This window comes from Mesoplodon bidens, assembly GCF_964165515.1.
Source record: "Mesoplodon bidens genome assembly, chromosome: 3".
In the NCBI taxonomy this organism is placed as follows: domain Eukaryota; kingdom Metazoa; phylum Chordata; class Mammalia; order Artiodactyla; family Ziphiidae; genus Mesoplodon; species Mesoplodon bidens.
In genome coordinates this window covers 144,241,564-144,264,106 of record NC_138178.1, presented here as the reverse complement: position 1 = coordinate 144,264,106, position 22,543 = coordinate 144,241,564, and the positions used below count along the sequence as shown (strand labels likewise).

Below are 22,543 nucleotides of genomic sequence, written 5' to 3'. Positions count from 1 at the left end.
GAACAAGAACACAAGTGCATCCACAGGATGATGCAACCGGAAGAAATCCAAACAGCCCTGTCTGACGTTAGCAGTGTCTGTGGACAGCACTTCTATTTCAGGGCCCTCATTACCAGTGAATCCTTGAAAGAAGCCAGTGGCAGGAAAGAAGGAAAAGGAACAAAACTGTCTTTCTCCACACACCACACAGTGCTAGCTAGATGCTTTACAATAGCTACTAATCCTTACTTCCTCTGCTGGTATGATTATCCACATACTTTGGAGGAAGAAACTCAGCAAAGTTAAATAGCTCCAACTGTTTAGAGCAAGCCTGAATCCTCCTTTGGTTAGAGATTCACGAAAGAATGAGTGAGCAGGCATTTTGATAGCATAAGGGTAGCCCATTCTCTCTGCTGCTCTGACTTCCACTAACAGGTAGCTCCAGCTGCTCCCAAGCCTCCCAGCAAGTCAAGAGAGATGGGTTTTGAGGTGGGCTGACACACGGGCGCGTCTGCCAAGCCACAGGTAGCCCACTGGCAGAATTTTAGACTTGGAGAAAAGCTAAGAGTCTATTAGTGTGCAGTTTTTCGAACTGTCCTTGAATAGGACGAATGTTTATGATTTGTCAGGAATAACAAGTCAGTGAAACATGCAGAAAAACAAAGACACTGAGTTCTCATTTGGTGCTGTGAGAACACTGGTGGCTCTTAAAAGTTATAGACTCAAATATTGTACACAGCAGATTTCATCCCACAGAAAGGGAGTTCCCAGTATTTTAAAGGATGGCATCTGCTAATTCTTAGAACCTCAAAGTTGTACGTGGAAGACCAGCCTATTGAAAACAGTTGCAGTGTTACTCTAAGTCTAAACTAGGAAAGGAATGCCAGTTAATTCAGGTCATTTGAAGTAAGCAGAATTTCTCTTATCCCTAAAATGTGATTTGGGTAATAACTTTTGAACAGACTGTTATATAAGGTAAACTCATTTGGCTACCACCAATAAAATGCAGGGGTCTGAATTTTGTTTAGTGCATTTAACTCCCAGAAGCTGTACCACCTCAAGAACCATGTGTCCTGGGGTATCTAAGAATCAGCTGTTTGCTTCCTTAGACCCAGCCTCCAAAATAAGTTTGGTGCTTTAGGGAAAGAAATCATATCACACACGTATACCTATTTGTTCTAGTTCACTTCTTCAGAGCCCCACGTAAGACTGCTCCAACCAACCCTCTCGACACCTGCTTCCTCCCCACTCTGTTCTCCTGTTCAACAGGAGGTGTTCTCAGAGGTGGTGAAGACCATGGATGAGGAAGACCGAGGCCAGTGGCACTAGGGGCTCGAGGATGGAAGGTGACCCCGGGCATCCAGGCCAGTCACTTCAGACATGGCCATCTAACATCTGTCGGAGTTTACCTCAAGATCAGCTGATACAGATGTGATGTTAATAGATGCCTTTGCATGAATGTGATCCTTGAGTAAAAAATCCCAATACAAAAAAAGCCCAAAAGTTTGGCTCAAGACATGTAACTGAGATGACCTGCAACACCATTTATGTTTCCTGCTAATTGGTTCTCCAGCCACATCTTAACTTGTCGAAGAAGAACAGTGCACCACTTGCTGAGGATGGGCTTAGTAATGTATGCCCCTCTGAACCCAACTCATGTCAACCCTCCAAGCACCTCAGACTATGGTGAGCCAACTCAGGCTTTCTTGGGCAGACTGTGAGCTGACGGCACCCTGACAGCCTGGTTCCAGCACAGGCAGGGGCAGAGGTAGGAGGAGGGTTCCTCTGGCTTCACGGGTCACTGCGACAGAACCACTTTCCCTCGTTCAGAACAAGACTGTTAAGCTTCTCTGAGAAAAAGATCTGTTGTTAACGTGCTGACAAAACTTCAAGCTACTCCAATATCTAACCACGGGAAGAGACAGCGACAATCCCTGGGGCTAAAATACTGCTTTTCAGAATATGTGATCTTTCTTCTTCTTTAAATTCTTGATGCTCCAACTTGTTCCAGAAAGGATTTAAAGGGCTAGTGACTACAGCTCTGCCAGTTAACCAGTCCAGATGTGTAGCTCCCTGCCCCATACGTGGGCTAGCATCCTGGTGAGTTTCACAAGGAGCCTCAACAAACCAGACAGACCACATTCCACGCTACTCCAGGCTGAAAGCAGAGCGCACAGGAGATGAGGTGGCCACAGTGGGTCAAGTGGCCACAACAGACTGCGAAGGAAAGAATCCCTGTCCTTTGGCCCCTAACTTCCCAGAAGAGTCAAGATCTCCAACCAAGTTCAGTCTCTAAGTTTGTCCCACCTCACACAGTCGCTACAAGGATTGAAATGAGATAACAAGGAAAAGCCTACAGTGCTAGGGGTTACATTATTAGTTCAACTAGATGAGGCATCTTTGTGGTTTTTCTCCCCGCCCTACTCTTTTCTTTGCAATAGATGGTGTAATCTAAGACTTCCCAAACCTTGTTTGCAATACGACTATGTCATTTGGATAAGAACAAGAGTTTTGGGCTTCCCTGGTGGCGCAAGTGGTTGAGAACAAGAGTTTTTGGTGAGAAGTAGCAAACATACACAGGCCCATTGATTTCTCATCGAAATAGCTCCTAAGGAGCCCAGCTGTCACACACAGTTCAAATTTTCTCCCTTCCCTGTAAAAGAATATAAAGGCATGGCCAATTTCACTCGGAACACCAATTCTCTGAAAGCCCTAACCACAATGCCACACCCTGCTGTGACTCAGTTCTCAGGTCACACAGGAAGGCATTTTCTACTTCTTTTCCTATTCTGTGGTTCTGGCTTATTGGGGTGGAGGAGGGAGCCAAAAAGATGCTTTCTTCTCTTCAGATACTAGCATTACCACACCTATTATAGGAATACACCCTCATTATTATTATTATTATTTTTTTTTTTTTGCGGTACGTGGGCCTCTCACTGCTGTGGCCTCTCCCGTTGCGGAGCACAGGCTCGGGACGCGCAGGCTCAGCGGCCATGGCTCACGGGCCCAGCCGCTCCACGGCATGTGGGATCTTCCCGGACCGGGGCACGAACCCACGTCCCCTGCATCGGCAGGCAGACTCTCAACCACTGCGCCACCAGGGAAGCCCCACACCCTCATTATTAAGAGAGCTTGGGGGACTTCCATGGTGGCGCAGTGGTTAAGAATCTGCCTGCCAATGGACGTGTATACACTACCAAACGTAAGGTAGATAGATAGTGGGAAGCAGCCGCAGAGCACAGGGAGATCAGCTCGGTGCTTTGTGACCGCCTGGAGGGGTGGGATGGGGAGGGTGGGAGGGAGGGAGATGCATGAGGGAAGGGATGTGGGAACAGATGTATATGTATGACTGATTCACTTTGTTATAAAGCAGAAACTAATTTAAAAAATAAATAAATAAACTTAAAAAAAAAAAAAAAAGAATCTGCCTGCCAATGCAGGGGACACGGGTTCGAGCCCTGGTCCGGGAAGATCCCACATGCCTCGGCGCAAGTAAGCCCATGCGCCACAACTACTGAGCCTGTGCTCTAGAGTCTGCAAGCCACAACTACTGAGTCCACATGCCACAACTACTGAAGCCCGCAAGCCTAGAGCCCGTGCTCCGCAACAAGAGAAGCCCCCGCACCTCAACGAAGAGTAGCCCCCGCTCACTTCAGCTAGAAAAAGCCCACGCACAGCAATGAAGACCCAATGCAGCCAAATAAATAAATAAATAAATAAATAAACTTATTTTTTAAAAAAAGAGCATGGTCATTAATAAGGACAAGTAAATTTATTCAAGGATTAAATTATTTAAAGCAACCACAGTAATCCCCTTAGGTTCTAGGCCTCTGAATGTGCTATTTTGGATATTAAAGGAGTAACGCCACTCCTTTCTAAAGCAACTAGAGGTCAGCCTTACTTGAAGCAGTCATTAGCTACTTAGGTCCTGGAATAAGTATGTTTCTAAAAAGGAGGCAAAAACTAGCCATCGCCATTTACCAACATTTAGCTTGACTAAATTCATCAACTGGTAGCCCAACACTTGTAAGAGTTTAAAATTTTGATATATGACAGTTATTCAATTTAAACATTTTTAAAATCTGGGAAACCAGGGGGCTTCTGAGGAACAAACCATTTTGAGAGTAAGGAAATAGTGATCCGGGAAAATCCCACGGATCACGATGTGAATGAAGTTCCAGGAGAAAGCCTGATGCTTTGCCCCATTTCGTCCTTCAACAAAAGCTAACTGTGTGCTGACTGTGCACCTGGTTGCAGCCTTCAGGGAGCTCACAGCCTGGTCAGAAGACAGGCAGGGAAAGCACAGGCCGGTGCAAACTGCAAAGATGCAGCTGTGCACAGGGTGTGATGGGAACAGGGGAAGGTGCTGACTCAGGCCCAGGATGAGCCAAGGGGACTTCTCAGAAACATCAGTACCTGAATCCTGAGGTTTTAGCCAGGAATGAAAGGGGAAAGGCTTGCCAAGGAGAAGCACATAATACCTTCAGCCCTACAGAACAATGCCCAGGGTCCATCCGGGAGGACTGCAGAGAGATGAGGAAGGAGGAGGGGGCAGGGCCCAGGTCCTAAATGCAGCAGGGAGCTACTAAGGTTCAAGTCAGGACGTGACAAATCAAATCTGCACTGTCCCGTGTGCCGCAACTACTGAGCCGGCGTGCTGCAACTACTGAAGCCCGCGCACCTAGAACCCGTGCTCCGAAACAAGAAGCCACTGCAATAAGTAGCCTGCGCACCGCAACAAAGAGTAGCCCCCACTCGCCGCAAGTAGAGAAAAGCCCGTGCGAAGCAATGAAGACCCAACACAGCCAAAAAAAAAAAATCTGCACTGTTAATCTAGTGATCTGGTGCCCTCTGGAAAATGGCCTGGCCTGCAGAAGAGCAGCTCCCAGAGGGGCTGTACAGACAAGACAGACAGAACTGACAAGATTCCAGCAATACTTAGAGGGGTGTGGAGGAGAGAGAAAAGGTTTGCCCTCCAGCTTTCTGGCTCTGCTAACATCAGAGATGAGAAACCACAGGGGAAGGGAGTGGAGATGATGGTAAGTTCAGTTTTGGATACTCTGACATTGGGGTGTTAGAGACTATCCTGTTGATAATACGTGGAAACAAGTTAATGGCTCAAATCTAGGCAGTGTTCAATGGCTGATGACGTCACTTCTGATGGAAGTGTATACCACCACCTACGAAGCAGAACTGCCAGAAAAAAAAAACTGGACCTGAATCTGACCAAGGATCTAGATCCAATAACCAGTAGAAAGGAAATACAGAGGACAAAGAACATGTCATAGGGTGCCACAGGGATGTAATCTGCAAAATACAAGCTGAGAGATTCTACAGACAAATGACCTAGTTTCCGCTACAGATCAACTGCAAGGAAGAAGGAAGAAAATAGGAGGGACCTATAAAGGACTTATGAGATAACAATACAGACCTTATTTGGATCCAAGCTCAAACTGTAATAAAATAAACACAAAAAGTGTAAATCAGTCAGGCAATGTGAACATTAACTGGTGTAAGGGCAGATACAAGTTGAAAATAAACTTAATTATCTCTGTTGAAAATAAGGGTAAAAACTTCTCTCCTCTCTTGTGTTTCAGAATTTCTTTCTCTGTCCTTTTCACGGGTACATAATCTTTATAATGACTAAATAGGCCTCACAACCCAGGAATGTTTCCTCAAGGACTTGGGAACCATTTTTTGAAATACAAACATCTAGGGCCCCAACCTCCCAGTTCTATGGGTATGAGTGGTGGGCCCCTTGCTTCAATTTGCCAAAAAATTACCTCCTCGCTTTAAGATATGAGAAGTTTGTTTCCCCTCCAGATAAAGCCAGTCAGCTAACCGGTAATCACTCCAATTTCCATGATAAAGTTAGGATGAGCTACATGTAACAAAAGGTCAACTATCAAAGTCCTCTAACTGGAGGACTAGTTATTAATCTCGAAAACATGGATTGTGTTGCACCTGCTTGGCTATAGAAAAGAGTAAGATTTGTCTTTGCAGTCTTTTATCAGATCGCCCGATTTAATGCTTATTCAATAATAAACTGTTTTCCTTCTCTACCACCTTTGTGGATAGGTTCTCGGATGGGAGATTTTTTAAAATTATATTTCCCCAGTACTGGTATTTGATATTAATTTATTTTAGGTGTGATAATGGTATTGTAGTTAAGTTTTAAAGCATTCTTGTATTTTGAAGACATATAATGAAATATCTGCAGATGAAACAAAATGATGTCTGTGATTTGCTTCAAAAGGTATGGAGGTGGGGCTTCCCTGGTGGCGCAGTGGTTGAGAGTACTCCTGCCAATGCAGGGGACACGGGTTCGTGCCCCGGTCTGGGAAGATCCCACATGCCGCGGAGCGGCTAGGCCCGTGAGCCATGGCCACTGAGCCTGCACGTCCGGAGCCTGTGCTCCGCAAAGGGAGAGGCCACAACAGTGAGAGGCCCGCGTGCGCCCCCACCAAAAAAAAAAAAAGGTATGGAGGTGGGGTGAGAAACCTTGCCAGGTATAGATAATTGATGCTAGGTGATAGCTATCAAATTCATTATGTTACCGTCTCTACTTTTCTTATGTTTGAACACTCCTGTAATAAAAAGTTAAGATACATGGAAGCCAGCTGGTATACAGGTTTGGAGCTGGGAGGGAGGGGGAATAAGTGCTGGAGATAAAGCTCTGGAGGCATCAGCATACAGGTAACAGGAAGGCTGTGGAAATGGACCAATTGCCAACTGAGAGCATAAAGCAGAGGGTCAAGGACAGAACCTTGAGGAATACTAAAATGTAAGGGGTAGGCAGCAGAGGGTCTAGCAAAGGAACCCGAAGAGATAAAATCAGAAGAGAGTAGTGGAAGTTTCAATAAGATAATATGGTTAATAGTGTCGAATGTGAATGTTGCAGGGTCCACCATATTAAAAAGTAGGTCAGAGACCTCAGCAAAACCAGTTTCATTGCAATGATGGCCCAGGACCCCTGATTATTGCAAGTTGACCTGTGAAAAGGCAGTGGGGAAGCCAGTTATTTTGTTTCTGAAGAGAAACAAAATAACTGGACAAGAGCCAGAAGGCTACATACGGCAGAGGGGGATGGGAGGTGGGCAAGGTTTGCACTTACTTACTGAAGGGACAGGTTAGTAGAGAGACGCTGAGAAACAAGGAGAGAGAAGGGCTAAGTGCTGGAACAAGAACCCTCGGGAGCCAGGAAGGGATGGGATCTAGAGCACAGGGAGATGGTGTGGCTGACAGCCACTTGTCCAATATCTGCTCTTCCCTTCCTCCACAGGGGATTTTAGCTGGGGCACAACCCCTTAGAAGAGACTAAATTCACCGTCTTCCCTTCCATTAGCTGTGGCCATGTGACCCACTGAAGCCAAAAGGATAAGCAGAGGTATCCTGCAACAGTGTCCTGGGAACTTTCCTTAAGGGAAAGCACAAGTTCTCCCTTCGCCCGCTTGTTGGTTTATTTTCCCATCCTGCTGCCAGAAATGAGGCCACAGCCATCTGGGACCATTAGATAGAGGCCTTGATGGTAGTGCAGCAAGATAAGAATCTAGGAACTGAACTTCAAGGAACTGAGCCTCCTAACCAGTTCTGGACTTCTCTCTAGACTATTTCCTAGAGAGTGAACTATTTTTCTTAAACCGCTTATTTGGGGCTCTTATCACGTGCAATTGTACCTACCTAATACAGGAAGGACTGGATACCTCATTCTCTGAGGACAGTGTAATAGTATCTTTGTCGATACAACTCATTGGGGGATGATGGGGAGAAGAGCTAGAAGTTAGGGAGTTCATACCTGAGTTGGAAAAACAGGACGATTAAGGGTACAGATTTGAAATAGCCATCATGAGAAACAGGATTTTTGGAAGAAGTTGGAGACCCTACCTTTATGATGGTGCCACTCAGTTTCTTCAACCACGGTAAGAGCTGAGAAGGCAGCTGACTGCACCAATTGAGGGGCTAGATTGTATATGGTAAGAAATGAGGTTCTCAACTACTACTACTGCTGACTGTATGACCTTCAGGCCATACTTTACGTTTTTCCATTCTCAGCTTTTATTCACAGCACAATGTGCTAAATAACAAGTTGAAAAAAATTTTCAAGCCTACAGCATTATGTCCCTAAGAAGTTACAACCTCAAGTGACCTTCCTTGTTCTTAGAATATTCTATTCTAACTTATTTTTAAGTGTTTCCTTTTTAATTTTAAATTGTGGTAAAATACACATAAAAATAACCATATTAGCCATGAGGTGGTGTTAAGTACATTCACATTGTTGCATAACCATCACCACCATCCATCTCCAGAACACTTTCCTGCAAAACTGAAATTCTTTACCCATTAAACCATCTCTCTCCATTCCTCTTCCCCCAGTCCCTGAACCACCATTCTACTTTGTCCCTATGAATTTGACTAATCTAGGTACCTCATAACTGGAATCATACAGTATGTCTTTTTGCAACTGGCTTATATCCCTTAACATAATGTTCTCAAGGGTCACCATGTTACAGCATATGTCATTTTCCTTTTTAAGGCTGATATTCTATTGTATGTTTGTACCACATTTTACTTATCCATTCATCCATCAGTGGACGCTTGGGTTGCTTCCACCTTTTGGCTATTGTGAATAATGTTGCTGTGAATATGGGTGTACAGATATCTCTTCGAAACCCTACATTTCAATTCTTTTGGATATATGCCCAGAGTAGAATTTGTAGATCATCTAGTAACTATTTTTAACGTTGAGAAAACTCCACACTGTTTTCCACAGTACCTGTATGATTTTATGTTCCCACCAACAGTGCACAAGGGTTCCAATATCTCCATATTCTCACCAACACTTGTTATTTTGGGGTTTTATTGATGCTAGCCATCCTAATGGGTGTCATAATTTGCTCTTAAGATTAAGAATCACATAATAGGGACTTCCCTGGTGGTGCAGTGGATAAGACTCCACGTTCCCAATGCAGGGGGCCAGGGTTCGATCCCTGGTCAGGGAACTAGGTCCCACATGCATGCCACAACTACGAGTTCGCATGCCACAACTAAGGAGCCGGTGAGCCCCAACTAAGGAATGCTTGAGCCGCAACTTAGGAGCCCACCTGCTGCAACTAAGACCCGGCACAACCAAATAAATAAGCAAATATTTAAAAAAATAAAATAAAATGCATGGATAATCCCAAACTTTTTAAAAAAAAAAAAATCACATAATAGCAAGAACCTAGCACAGTGCCTAGAACATAGTAAATGTTAGATATCAAACAACTTTGAAATATAAGATGTATGTTAAATTCTTTGCTGCCTTCTTCTAAGCAGGAAAGATACGGTTATATTGAAATTTGCCAAATCCTAATAACATCTATAATAGATTTGCCTATATTCAGGTTCATCAGTGATGTATGCTTTTGCCAAGGCATTAGCAAATTACTAATTCCAGAAAAGCTTTATCACACTCCAGAAAGAAACTAGTACCCATTAGCGGTCACTCCCCATTCCCTCTCCCCCCAGCCCCTGGGAACCACTGATCACCTTCTATATGGATTTGCCTATTCTGGACATTTCATATAAATGGATTCATACAATATGTGGTCTTCTGTGTTCTTTAACTCAGTATAATGCTTTCAAAGTTTATCCATTTTGTAGCATGAACTAGCAATTTATTCCTTTTTATGGCTCAATACTCCATTTTATGAATATCACATTTTTCTTAAATCTCCCATAAAAACCCAGATTTCTGGCTTTTCTTGAAAAACGGGAGATAAGAGTGTAGAAAGGCCCTCCCCTTCCCACATGACAACCACTGGCAAGACCTCAGGAACACCTTTTTGTTCCCTGAACATTCCAGGCACTTTTCTATCTCAGGGTCTTTGCACTTTACTTACTGCACTTACCCTCTTCCTGAAATGCTTTTCTCCCAGATATGCACATGGTTCCTTTCCTTACCTCCCAAAGGTCTGCTCACGTGACCCCTTCTCAGTGAGGCCTCCTACCTACATCTGCAATGCTTACCCTATCCCCCCATCCCTTGCTTTCATTTATTCTATAGCGCTCATTACATCTGACATACTGTATGTTTTACTTATATCTGCTTCCAACCACCCCTCATTAGAATGAGAGTTCCATGATAACAGGTATTTCTGTTTTGTTCACTATTGTATTCCTAGTACCTAAAGCTTAGTAGTGCTCAAATTTTTTGAATATATACAAACAACGAACTTGTTATAGTTTTTAGTGACTGAAAGCTGCTAAGAAAAAATAAACCTGAAAATGTTTAAACACCTTTAATGCATACTTTGTATTGACACTTTAAGTGCAATGAGTTTTGGCAGATATATGTATTCCTGTAACCTCCACCATGCTTAAGATAGAGAACATTGAAAGTGAAATTAAGTCACAGTAACACATTAAGGTAGGTCTGTTTACTATAGTCAGGCATGCCTAGAACTTGAAGATGTTTTAAGTTAAAGCTTTAGGCTTGGGACTGCCCTGGCGATCCAGTGGTTAAGACTCCGCGCTTCCAATGTAGGGGGTGCAGGTTTGATTCCTGGTCAGTGAACAAAGATCCCACATGCCGTGTGGTGCGGCCAAAAAAAAAAAAAAAAAGTTTTAGGCTGCTATTTCAGAAGCTGTATTAAGGAACATGATAGTTCAAAAATCAGAACACCAAGAGAACAAGGAGTTGCTAAAATCCAAAGGGACTAAAACATACTCCTAGATTAACTAAAGACCAAAGAAAGCATAACCTAATGATTTGTGGTAACATACAAGAAGATTGTGTCAAGTACTAGGGGGAAAAAAGCAAACAAAAGAATAAGAATTTATTATCAAGGGCCTGGGGAGAGAGGCCTTTGCATATTCCAATCCACATGGTAATTTCTCACTGGAATTTGTAAACTGATTTATCAGTCAGGATCTTTAAGCTGCAAGCAACAGAAACCTTTCTAGCTAATTTAAAGAAAAGCAGTTTTTTCAATTTGGGTACCTCCCAGAATCATCTTAAGAGGACCAAAATGTGGTTTAAAGGTCACGTTGCCAGGGATTATGGCCCCCAAAGTCACACTGCAGCTTGGTCCAGTGAAGATGCCACCGCTGCTGTCACCGCTCCACTACTAGGAAAAGGAAGCACTGCAGCTTGCATGGCTGACCCCACTGGCACTGGACAGAAGCTACTGCTGGAACTGCCGCCACAACTGCCCATCACAGAATGAATTCTTTATTGCCCCTTCTTCCAGAATGTCAAGACAAGGTTTAGGGTGGGTGTTTCTGTTGGTGGAGCCTAGGTCAAGAGCCCACAACCCCAGTTACAACACAAATGAGGTGGGATGTGGATGGAGAGAAGTCTAAAGAGGTAGAAGAGGGTCAAATTGTAGAGAATCTGTCTTACTGGTTGTTAAGCATGGAACACATACCACCAGTGGTTGAAGGTCAAATACCAAAATGTAAAACTATTAAAATGAAAATGTATTAGAAAAATGCATCTAGCACAAGCCTGAGATTTCATTGTTTACTGTAGGGGCAGGCTACATTTTAAAAGTATAAAGCTTTAAAGCCAATTTAAAGAAAAACACCAAAATAAATAATAGGGCAAGTCAGCAAAGATGGTATATGAATGACAAGACTGAGAAGCATGGATGCATGTAAAAAGCCATGGAAAGACTAAGCAAAGGAGAAAAATAGTCTTAAAAAGATCAGTCTGGTGGCAGTAAAGAATGAACTGAGGTAGGCAAAATGGGACAAGAGTCTTTATTGGAAAATTAGATCTGTGTGTGAGAAGAACAGAACTAGAGCAGGGCCATTACGGGAAAGGACTCTAATCATTTAGAAGGAGGAAAAGAAGTCAACAAGACTTTGTGATCAGAAGTAAGGAACAAAAGGGACAACAGAATTCTGATGGGCTTGGAGTTTGACTTGAGTAACTAGATCATGAGTGATAGTGTGAAACAGACAATGGGAAGATAGCAAGACAAGCAGATTTGAGGGAGAAGATAATGAATTTTGTTTCGAACCTGTAGAGTTTGAGACATCTGTGACAGTGAGTTGAGGCTACTTAGAACAAAGCTGGTGGAACACCGGGGACATGAGCATTTGAGGTCTGGGAAGAAGAGGAGGATCCCAAAAAGGAGTCCAGGAAGGACCAGGCAATAGAGAGGAGGCTCAGGAGAGAGTAGTGTCCTGACTAACAGAATATTTCAGGAATAAAGTGGTCAGTTGTACAGTAGAGAGGTCCAGCAAAATAGAGGCTGACAAATCAGTGAGCTTGCTCAGAGTAGTTTCAGTGTGATGGTAGGACGGGAGCCAGGCTGAAGCATCACTATCATAAAACTAAATTTGTGATGGCTGTTGTTCTCTACCAAACACTGAAAGCACATACAGACCCCTGCACTCACATATCAATCTGTTCCAAACGAACAGCTCTCATACCTCTATGTTTAAACTATCTCAGGCTCTCTATTGGTTCCTGCTGAAGCAGACCAGATTCTTGGGTCTCAGCCAGAGTTGCCTGCCTGCTCTCTCATGGAGCACCAAATGGAGAAGAATAAATGTCCCTAGCCTAGATGAGGGGAACCAGAATAGCTCCCATATGGCTTCCTGAACTCCAGGACCCTTGGCTGGTCACGGGAATACAGTTCATTTAGGCTGTCACCGCTTCAGTAACACAGCTGGGTCAAACTACCATAATTACAATGACAGACACGACAAACTGTTTATAACTATCTTACCCACAGAACACTCATCCTACTTCTGAAGAAAAAAAGGGCAAATTGGGCTTTCCTGGTGGCGCAGTGGTTGGGAGTCCGCCTGCCGATGCAGGGGACATGGGTTTGTGCCCCGGTCCGGGAGGATCCCACATGCCGCGGAGCGGCTGGGCCCGTGAGCCATGGCCGCTGAGCCTGCGCATCCGGAGCCTGTGCTCCGCAACGGGAGAGGCCATAACAGTGAGAGGCCCGCGTACCGCAAAAAAAAAAAAAAAGAAAAAAAAAAGGGCAAATTACCGTGGCTATAAGAGCTAACCAGAATCGTGAGCAGAGGCACTGCACCTAAGCCCTGCCAGAGCAATTACTTCTTCATTTTTCTCAGGCTCTCTTTGTATATTAAAATAAGTTGTTACCTGAGAGAGGAACCATTGAGTGTCCTTACTAAGCCCAGGGAAAGGAAAAAAAAAAAAAAAAAAAAATCCAGACAAAGGCAAATATATTCATTCAAGAGAACAGGAAGTATAACTGATGCCATAGCAACACCAGCAGCCTGTGACATCAGAGCAGAAGGCAGGAACAAAGGGATTTATGAGCTATCTTTCCATGGGTCTTCTCTCCCTTGAAATTTGACCCATGCCGCTTATTTGGTGCTGTTTCAGAATAGAGCGACTGAAACTTCTCCTGGTATTTTTTTCCAACGTATTTCTGGAGATTAGCCAAAACCGCATGCTGGAAACCTGCTGAGTGCCACAATCTTATTAGTATGCAATGAGATTCTGTTTCAGACTGCTGGTGATACCGGGCTGCCAATCGGCTACAGGGTAAGGATATAAATTGTAAAACGAAAACTATTTGAAAAAAATTAAAGGGGAGACCAAATAAACTGAAGCTTCATCATCACTTTAGATTGGAGGTTTACACAGGAAGTATTTGAGGGAGTGGAATTTTAGGGAGAATGGCTTCCCCAGGTTGGAGTGGAAAAATACCAGGAGCTGTGGCAGGAAAGGAGGTGTACAAAGCATGAGTAAGAGAAGCTGCTTATAAATGTTCCCTTCCCCCTCATTCAGCAGCCTCAGCTGGATACTATTAATGTCCCCTGTGTAAGAGGCTACAATTGAATCTAGTCAGAAGTCTCTTCAGACAGAAAAGAACAATGAGCAGGCAATTTGAGCAAAGCCAGGCTCAGTTTATCAGATGAGCTGCAGGATTACCAGGTATTAAAAAATAGTGATTAGCAGAAATTGCTTTCCCTCAGTGTAAAATTATGCTTTTAAAAAGAATGTGTACAGCTGATTTAAAGGGACAGTATCTTCATTTATAAGCGGGGGGGGGTGGACAACTTCCTCCCATTAGGTAACCTGTGACACATTAAGTGTAAGTCTTATCTCTCATCTTTGGTGGTAAACTTGGAGAATTATTAAAGTGATTAATTATAGTTCCTTCTTCAGTAGGGTCTCCTTATTATTTAACAGAAAAGGTTTGAGTATTCAAATCAAGACACCACATCCATATGTAACCAGAGGTGTATGGAAGACACACGGTGACTTCATTATTCCTGTTTTAGAGGGAGATAACCCACCCCTGGAATGGGCTCAATGATCAGCAGAGGAGGTTTCAAAGCAAGCATGGGTAGGGGATTTGTAGTTCACCTAGATTCTGTATTAGTATCTCCAGGACCTATAGTTCCCTACTGCCATGCCTTTTGCACTTTATAGCTCCAGAAGAGATATGTGAATGGCCCTAATAAAATAGAGGAAATGGCCTTGAACAGCAGCTAGAAACATTTGGGTTAGATATAAGAACCTTCCTACCATAAGGGTGTTGGAATTTGGTACCCTGTTACTAAAAAGGTTTTCCTTTACTATATAAATGGCATTTATCTTTGGGTTGGATTTACCTCTGGTTCTGTACGTTTAGAGTACTATCCAGATTACAAGACTGCAACGTTACTTTTGATTACCTGGGGTGCTTGTGAAAATGTGCGTGTCTGGGTCCTACCTCAGAGCCAATAAACCAGACTCATCCACTGAGAAGCCTAGGAATCTCTCTTTCTCACAAGTAAACCAAGTGATTTTCATAATCAGGGAAGTTTGGAGAAAACGTACCTAAGGCTCTGCTTACAGTAATAGAAAGTTCTTAAAACTAAGGAGGAAACGAATGACTTGAAGAGAGGAAACTGGTTAGACAGATGAATCATAAGCACCTCTGACTGAGTTAGGAAAGCTAGAATTTTGGGGAAAGGTTGACCGCACAGTGGGAGTGAGAGCCAGCATGCTCAGCACCACTTTGCAGTCACTAGCAGCTTGTTCCAGGCCCTGCCTTCCACTCCGCCTCCTTGCCTTCCACACAGGCTCTTTACTGCAAGAAGACTTTGCCTGAAGACTCCTCCATAGATCTTAAGCTGCATGTGGAATCCAAGGGAGGATGGGAAACGCTTTCCAGATACACAGCTGATGCTGTGCAGTTCCTGGATATAAGGGAATAAGACTCTGAACTGGCGTGTTACCAGCCCTCAGACTTCTAAAATCCAGCCACTTACCCAAATCGGAGAGCCTTTTCATCAAGCCAGCTTCTCTTACAGCAGTGGGGCCATATTCCACTCCTTTTCTTTTCTGTAAGATAAATTACACAGTTAGATATGAGGGAAGATGACTAGAAAATAAGACCACTTTAGCTCACAAAAATACAGAAGTCTGCAATGCTATACTTAGTTCCCAACAGATCCCTCTGAAAACCTTTTATTCTTTTCACCTGAGGTCTGGTCATTTCAAACACTTGCAGGGAAGGAGGAGAAACAATAATCACTGGATTCAGATCAACCTTCCAAGCCCCTCGTTGTGGGAAGGGCAAGTGGAGGCAAGACAGAGGAAGGGGCTGAGCCAAGTCAGAATCTGGCTGTTGGGTGTTCGTGTCGCAGGCCAGGGCCGAGCCCCGGCTTCTCCAGCAGTGACCTCTCCACGACTGCAGGTTTCTTTCATTGAAGAGAGAACAAAACAGCCCCTTCCGTCTTCCTGCCGCTAGAGAGGCAAGCACCAATTTCCTTTTCAGTTAATTCTCTTTCTGAGAATGGACCCTGGAGCCTTAAATCCTCGGTCCCTCTCTTTAACCTCTCCTCCCTCAATTTTCCACCGGGGATTCTGGTCGGTTTCTCCTCTTCCAGCCCCTCCATGAAATCCTCTCCCTCCTTTCCTCTCCTCCATCACCCCAAGCGGAAACCACCACTTTCTCGCTCGTCGGGGGTAAGGCCGAAGAAACCCACCAGCCTGCTGCCCCCTGCCCACGTGGCAAACCGGGTGCCCTCATCCCCTCCCTCCTTCTACCGAGGAAAATCCCACGTGCTCTCCCGGTGCCCAATCGCGGGAATCCACCTCCTCGTCCTCTCTTCGTTTCTCCCCATCCTCTCCTCGCCTCCCCGTTCTTCCCACTGGTCCCGATTTCCCCAGGCTTGGGTGAGGGGGTTGGGGGGTGAGGGGGCGGGAATCCTGCACCAGGGTGCCAGGTCCCAGTTCTCACCTGTCCCCGTGAAAATGGGGCTCCAATGACAGCCACGGAGTGGACGGACTTCTTCGGGACAGAGCGCGCTTGCGTACGGAGAAGAAGCGAGAGGCTGCTCCTCAGGGACATGATGGGCAGCGCAGGACGTAGACGAGCGAGAGGCTGCTACGTGCGGCTCGCCGCCGGGGGTGAGCGCCGCAGCCTGCAGTTGTTACCTACCGGCGCGCGAGCCGCGCCCCGCCGCACCGCCCCATGACGTCACCGCCGCCTCGCCCCGCCCAGGCGCCGCCGCCTCGCCCCCAACCAGCCCCCGGCACACCTTCCGGAAAGCCCCGCCCACTGCTGCTCAGTGCCCCGAACGCCCTCGCTGATGTCACTCGGCTCTGGCCCAGGCTCTCCGGCCAAGGACAAGCCCCTGCCGCTGACGCCACAGGGCCAAGATCGGGCCCGGCCAATAAGAGTGCGGTCACGGACAGGTGTGTCCCTTGGCGGGAAGCGGTTGGCCCCTGCAAAATTCGCGAACTCAGCGGAACAAGCGAACGCACACGTAGGCTTGCGGACGGTGGCTGTCTTCACACACAGAGGCACGCCGGGCAGATGCCTATTTTACGGAACGGCTGGCTGGGCTGGTCTTGGCCCAACCCCACGTGAGTGCCTTGCGGAGACCAAGCTGGCGTCCCTCGGCTCCGTTTCGTATCAGCTCAAGGTCCAGGAAATGTGCTTATCCCACCTTTGGGCGTCGAAGGCTAGGAGATCAAACAGATTAGAGATCTCCTGGCCGGGCGTGTTAATAGTAACCCACCTATTTTAGATGGGAAGGTTAGGATTTACAAAGTACCTTCTAGGAGTTTTAAATTCTTTACCTGAATAACTGGAGCACTGGTTATTAAAAACCAAACAGCAACATATCTGGACTACTTCTAAATTTCAGCGAGGCTAAAGAGCTGAAAGTAACTGCTTAAAGTTTTAATAATAATAATATTTTAGTAACAATAACCAACTAAAGTTCTAAGAACTTTTAGCCCTCTAACAATTCCATAAAGTAGGGACTATTTTAAAGACGAGATTACAGGATCAGAGAAGATAATTTACTTTTCCAAAGTCAGGTAGCTTGTAAGTTGGTAGAGCTATGTGACTCTAGATTCCAAGTTCTTATCCATGACTAGTGTCTCGCAGGAATGGCTTGCAGGAATCTGGACGTTAGTCCTACCAAAAATAAATCTGCCTGCCAATGCAGGAGACACGGGTTCGAGCCCTGGTCCGGAAAGATCCCACGTGTCACGGAGCAACTAAGCCCGTGAGCCACAACTACTGAGCCTGTGCTCTGGAACCCGCGAGCCACAGCTACTGAGTCCACGTGCCACAACTACTGAAGCCTGTGCTCTGCAACAAGAGAAGCCACCGCAATGAGAAGCCCGCGCACCGCAAAGAAGAGTAGCCCCCGCTCACCGCAACTAGAGAAAGCCCGCCCGCAGCAACGAAGACCCAACGCAGCCAAAACTAAAATAAATAAATTTATTTTTTTAAGTTATTAAAGATAATATTCTGAAATTGCATAAAAGAATGAATTAAGTTTTAGAAATTTACTTTAAAACTTGTAGTACTCTTATTATAGCATAGTTCTAGGACCCTTCCTCAGGTCCAAACCAGCTGATTCTGTTTTTCTTCTTCCTTTATAGGATGACCTAGAGATTCTGCCTCTTTAATTCAGTGGCTGCCAACACATACTCTATCCCTTGATAGGTTGCTGGGAGTGTGTGTTGGGGGTGAGGGTGGTGAGTAGATAAGACCTGATTATGGTGTTGGGCGAGTTCCCTGGGGTAAATACTCCCCCACAGCTACCATTTCAAGCTACCATAGTGATGTCACTGAACATGGAGCTGGGAAAAGCTGCTCACTATATAATGTTTCCACCATACATATACCCTCAACATAAATAACCTCAAGAGCATAAAAAATAGTAAGACACAGTAAAATAATTAGGCATAAAGTTTTGAGTGTATATTATCTTTGTTTTTAACATAATTTACTTGTAAGTTTATATAATTTGACTTTTAATGATGGCAGTGTTTAACAACTGGCTTGCAAAATTCCTGAAAATTTAACAGTAGGGTTTTGCAGGTGGCTAAAAGCAGGCTCCAGCACACCACTGTTTACAGCAAATCCAAGGGAACTCAGAAAGGACTAAGTTGCAAATTCTCAAAGGCAGGAACCATGACTTTTTCTGTTAATTGTTTGGTCCTTTCCTGAGTACAGTGCCTGGCACGTAGCAGGAGCTTGGTAAATAATAAACAAACCTTCCAGATTCTTATGAAGCCCTTACTCATGGTCCTTGGTCTATGGCTCTGATACGGTAAATGGAAATTCCCAAAGATTTCTTTAGGGACTTCTGCTTTTACATACTAAAGGGCTGAGCTCATTGACCACACCTTTCGACTAAAATTTAGAGCCTCTTAATTTAAGATATTCATTCATTCATTTATTGTCAATATTTAACGTGCAAAACATTGTTCTATGTGCTGCTGATAAAGATCAAGACAGATAATATCTCATCACTCCCAGTACTTACATCCTAGTGGGGAAAACAGTCAAGTAGATACATAATTTCAGATGGCAGTAAATGCTATGGAGAAAATTATGCAGGGTAATGGGACAGGACATGATGTTTTAGAGAGGGGTGTCAAGAAAGGCCTCTCCAAACTGACATTTGAGCCAAAGACCTGAATGACGAGAAGAAGCTGCCATAACAAGTTCTAGGAAAAGAGCCTTCCAGGCTTACGGGAACAGCAAGATCAAAACCCTCGAAGTTGAAACCTGCTTGTGGGTCAGAGGAAGAACAAGAATGCCCATGTAACCCAAACATGCAGAGCAGAGGAAGCACCGTGACGTGGGTCAGACTGGTAGGTGGGGGGGTCAGGTCTCAGGGGTAGCGTTGAAGAGCATAAACTTCAGAAGAAGACTTTTTTACACAAAGGCAGAGGGTTAATAGTCCTGAATCTGCATTAGGGAGTTGGGAAAATGTGGTCCCTTCTTTCTCATGTTTCCATCCTGGAGCTGAGAGAATTAACACAACAACCCTAGAATACGGTTAAAGTAAGGAAGCAAAGGATGAGTTCTATGGAGGGTAAAACTTAAGAGTCTGTTTACCATGCAATGGAGATTCCTGGGTTCAGTAGAAAGGCGGGAGTGAAGGGACTAGAGGAGGGGGCATAAGAGTAAATGACTGGTTTCATTGCCTGCCCAACCAGCAGCCCTGTGTGGAGGCAGGAGCCTGAGCCCCTCACATACTCATCACTTCCCCTACCCCTACCACCACCACCACAACACAGAGGGGTTTTTATCTGGGGCCCTGATCAGTGATGGAAAAGTGAAAGCAGACCAATGGCTGCCGTCAAGTGCCAAATGAAATTTAGGTGTGAAATCTCTTTTAATGCCAGCAGAGGCTGGGGCTGCCGAAGACACCAGAACACTTTGTCCTTTGTTCAGGTTCCAAACTGAAAACGAGCTTCAAGCCCTTTGCACTTTACTGTTCTTTCTGTTGGGGACCTTACGTCCTTCTCCCTCCCTCCCTTCCCTTACTTAATTTCTTCTCATTCTTCAGGTTTTTGTTTTGAAATCACTTCTTCAGAGAAGCCTCTCCAGACCCTCCAAAGCTGAGTTAGTCAAAATAGTACTTGCTAACATTACTGAATGATTACTATATACTAGATACCAGCTCAACACTTTGCAAGTGTTAATTAAATTCTCATCACAAGGCAGTGAGGTAGGCACTGGTATTATCTCCATTTACGAGATGGTAACCAAGACCTGGTAAAGCTAAGTCATTTGCTCAAGGTCACAGAGTAAGTGGTCAAAAGCAGAATCCAAAACCAAGTCAGATCAAGGGTATTAATTACCCCTCCCATGGTTCACTTAATCCTCTGGCTTATAATTGCCTATTTAGAGGATTATCTCCTGGAGAGCAGCTTGTTTGAGAGCCTGAATGGTGTCTTACTATCATTTAACACAGTGCTACATGAGGGGTGTTCAATAAATTTGTATTGAATAAATAGATATTAAATGACATGTGTCTTTTAAAATTGAAGTATAATTAATTTACAATATTGTGTTAGTTTCTGGTGTACAGCAAAGTGATTCAGTTATATATATGTATTCTTTTTCATATTCTTTTCCATTATAAGTTATTACAAGATATTGAATACAGTTCCCTATGCTATCCAGGAGGACCTTGTTTATCGTAAGTGTCTTTTAAAAGAAGTCATGTCTCTTTATGCTCTGAAAGTTCTGAGGATGGAATTACCACTCTTATATGGGACAGGGAAGATTTCATGGAATTGGCATTCAAGACGAGCCTTAAGGATTTTCCAGGAGGAATCTGTAGGGTGTCTGGGGAATGGTGAGAATAGTGATTTCAGCTAAGAGGCATGAACTTGAGTGATGGAAGTGGAGGGAGAGAGTCAATAAATATTTGGGCGCCCACTATTTGTCAGATAGTGTTTTAGGATCTGGGGGTACAGTGTTAGAATCCAAGCTCTCCTTGAGACAGAGAATTGTAGGTACTGATATGCATGATAAATGAAATATGTGTGAAAAATAAGGTAATGTGGTAGAGAGTATGCATGGGGGAGAACTTCGTTTAACTAGTGCAGTCAGGGAGATGAGGGACAGATGTTAAAAGTACTGCGCGGGCTTCCCTGGTGGCGCAGTGGTTGAGAGTCCGCCTGCCGATGCAGGGGACACGGGTTTGTGCCCCGGTCCGGGAAGATCCCACATGCCATGGAGCGGCTGGGCCCGTGAGCCATGGCCGCTGAGCCTGGGTGTCCAGAGCCTGTGTTCCGCAACGGGAGAGGCCACAACAGTGAGAGACCCGCGTACCGCAAAAAAAAAAAAAAAAAAAAAAGTACTGCGCAACTGGCATAGATGGTACTTAGCTACAGATTAGGGAGGAGAGATTTTAAGCCTGGGTGAGGAGGAGCATGGTGGTACTAGAGTAATATTGATACATATAATATAGAGTAATAGAATGGTGGTACTAGAGTAATAGTTCTGAAAGGATGAATAGCCCACCAAGGTAGTATGAAAATTACTTTAAACTAATAATATCTGATTATCAGCCATAAAAATAATTAAAAAAAAAAAGAAACTTAAGCAGAGCCTCCTGAAAATACAGCTGCCATTGACTCTCACCAGCCCACCCCACTGAGGGATTTTCCTGATTGGGAAATGAGTGACTTTTAACACCAAAAAGGGAACCAACTGCCTATTAGCATCAAAAAGCCCAACAGAACTTTCCATAGTTTGAAGCTTGAAGCCCTAACCCCCTCTCCTTTTGTTAAGCTGGTGTATATAGCTTTACTCTGGCTATTCAGCGAGTTACTCATCACTGAGCAACTTCCTTTTCTCCTGTTAATCTATTGTCAGTTAATTCGCAAGCCCCCACTCACTTGAACCTAAAATGACAGAGGAAAAGGTTTCCTTCCAACAGTTTTCAAACCTGGCAGCTGTTAAAAAGAACCTAGGGACCTTTTTAAGAAACGCTCAAGTCCATATCCTCCCTCCCCTACCACCCATTATTTATCAGGGATGGACCCAGGCAACAGTTTTAAAACCTCCCCAGGTGGCTCTAATATGCAGTCAGGGTAGAGAATGCAGTATGAAGAGTTAGATCTTTCAGAGCTTCTCAGACTTGAATGTGCAAGCAAATCACCTGAGACTCTTGTTAAGCTCAGTAGGTCTGCTGTGAGACCCAAGAATCTGCATTTCTCACAAGCTCCTAGGTGATGCCCATGCTGCTGGTCTACCTACCACACTTTGAATGGTAAGTCTTTCTTTAACCAGCCTTCTTTCACTTTTCATTTTAAATCTTCAGAATCATATTCACATGAAGGTAACTTATTTCCTAGGCTACACAGTTGTGGCTTCATCAAAATCACTTAAAGAAGTCGTTGCTACCCATCACTTGAAACTGAGCTGAGAATATAATGACCTAACTGAACCTGTTTCTCAAGCCTATGTCCGTCAAACTAGATCCATCATTTTAACTAAACTTTCCCACGTTTGGTTTATTCCACTAAGAAAAACTTCAGTGTACAAGGATATAAAGTCTCTTGATATTTCAAGGGCAGAGAAACCTCCCACAAAAAAGCCAGGTGGTTCGTTGATTTAAATTGAAAACATTAAGCTTTACTATCCTAAAATGGCACAAGATGGGGATATGACTCCAAGAAAAAAACTCTCTGCTTTCTGTGCTGTATCTGTTTCTGTGGGTTTCCTTTTATTTCTATGTGTCTATTTTTCCTTTCTTCTCTAGTTGTCTATTTTTTCCACTGTCATTCTTCCTTATATGAAATAGTTACTAGCCATTTTCACTGGAT

General features: G+C 44.3%; 1 protein-coding gene across 1 annotated transcript in view; it reads right to left on the bottom strand.

Annotated features, from left to right (window-relative positions):
- ARG2 (arginase 2) overlaps positions 1-16,401 on the bottom strand; it is a 28,869-nt gene extending 12,468 nt beyond the window's left edge. Inside the window, exons 1-2 of the mRNA XM_081229299.1 lie at positions 16,188-16,401; positions 15,214-15,286 (exon numbers count right to left, since the gene is read on the bottom strand). Of these exons, the coding sequence (XP_081085425.1) occupies positions 15,214-15,286; positions 16,188-16,298 (184 nt within the window). The 5' untranslated portion in view covers positions 16,299-16,401. The remainder of the gene's footprint in view (positions 1-15,213; positions 15,287-16,187) is intronic.
- Between the last annotated feature and the right edge of the window lie 6,142 nt (positions 16,402-22,543).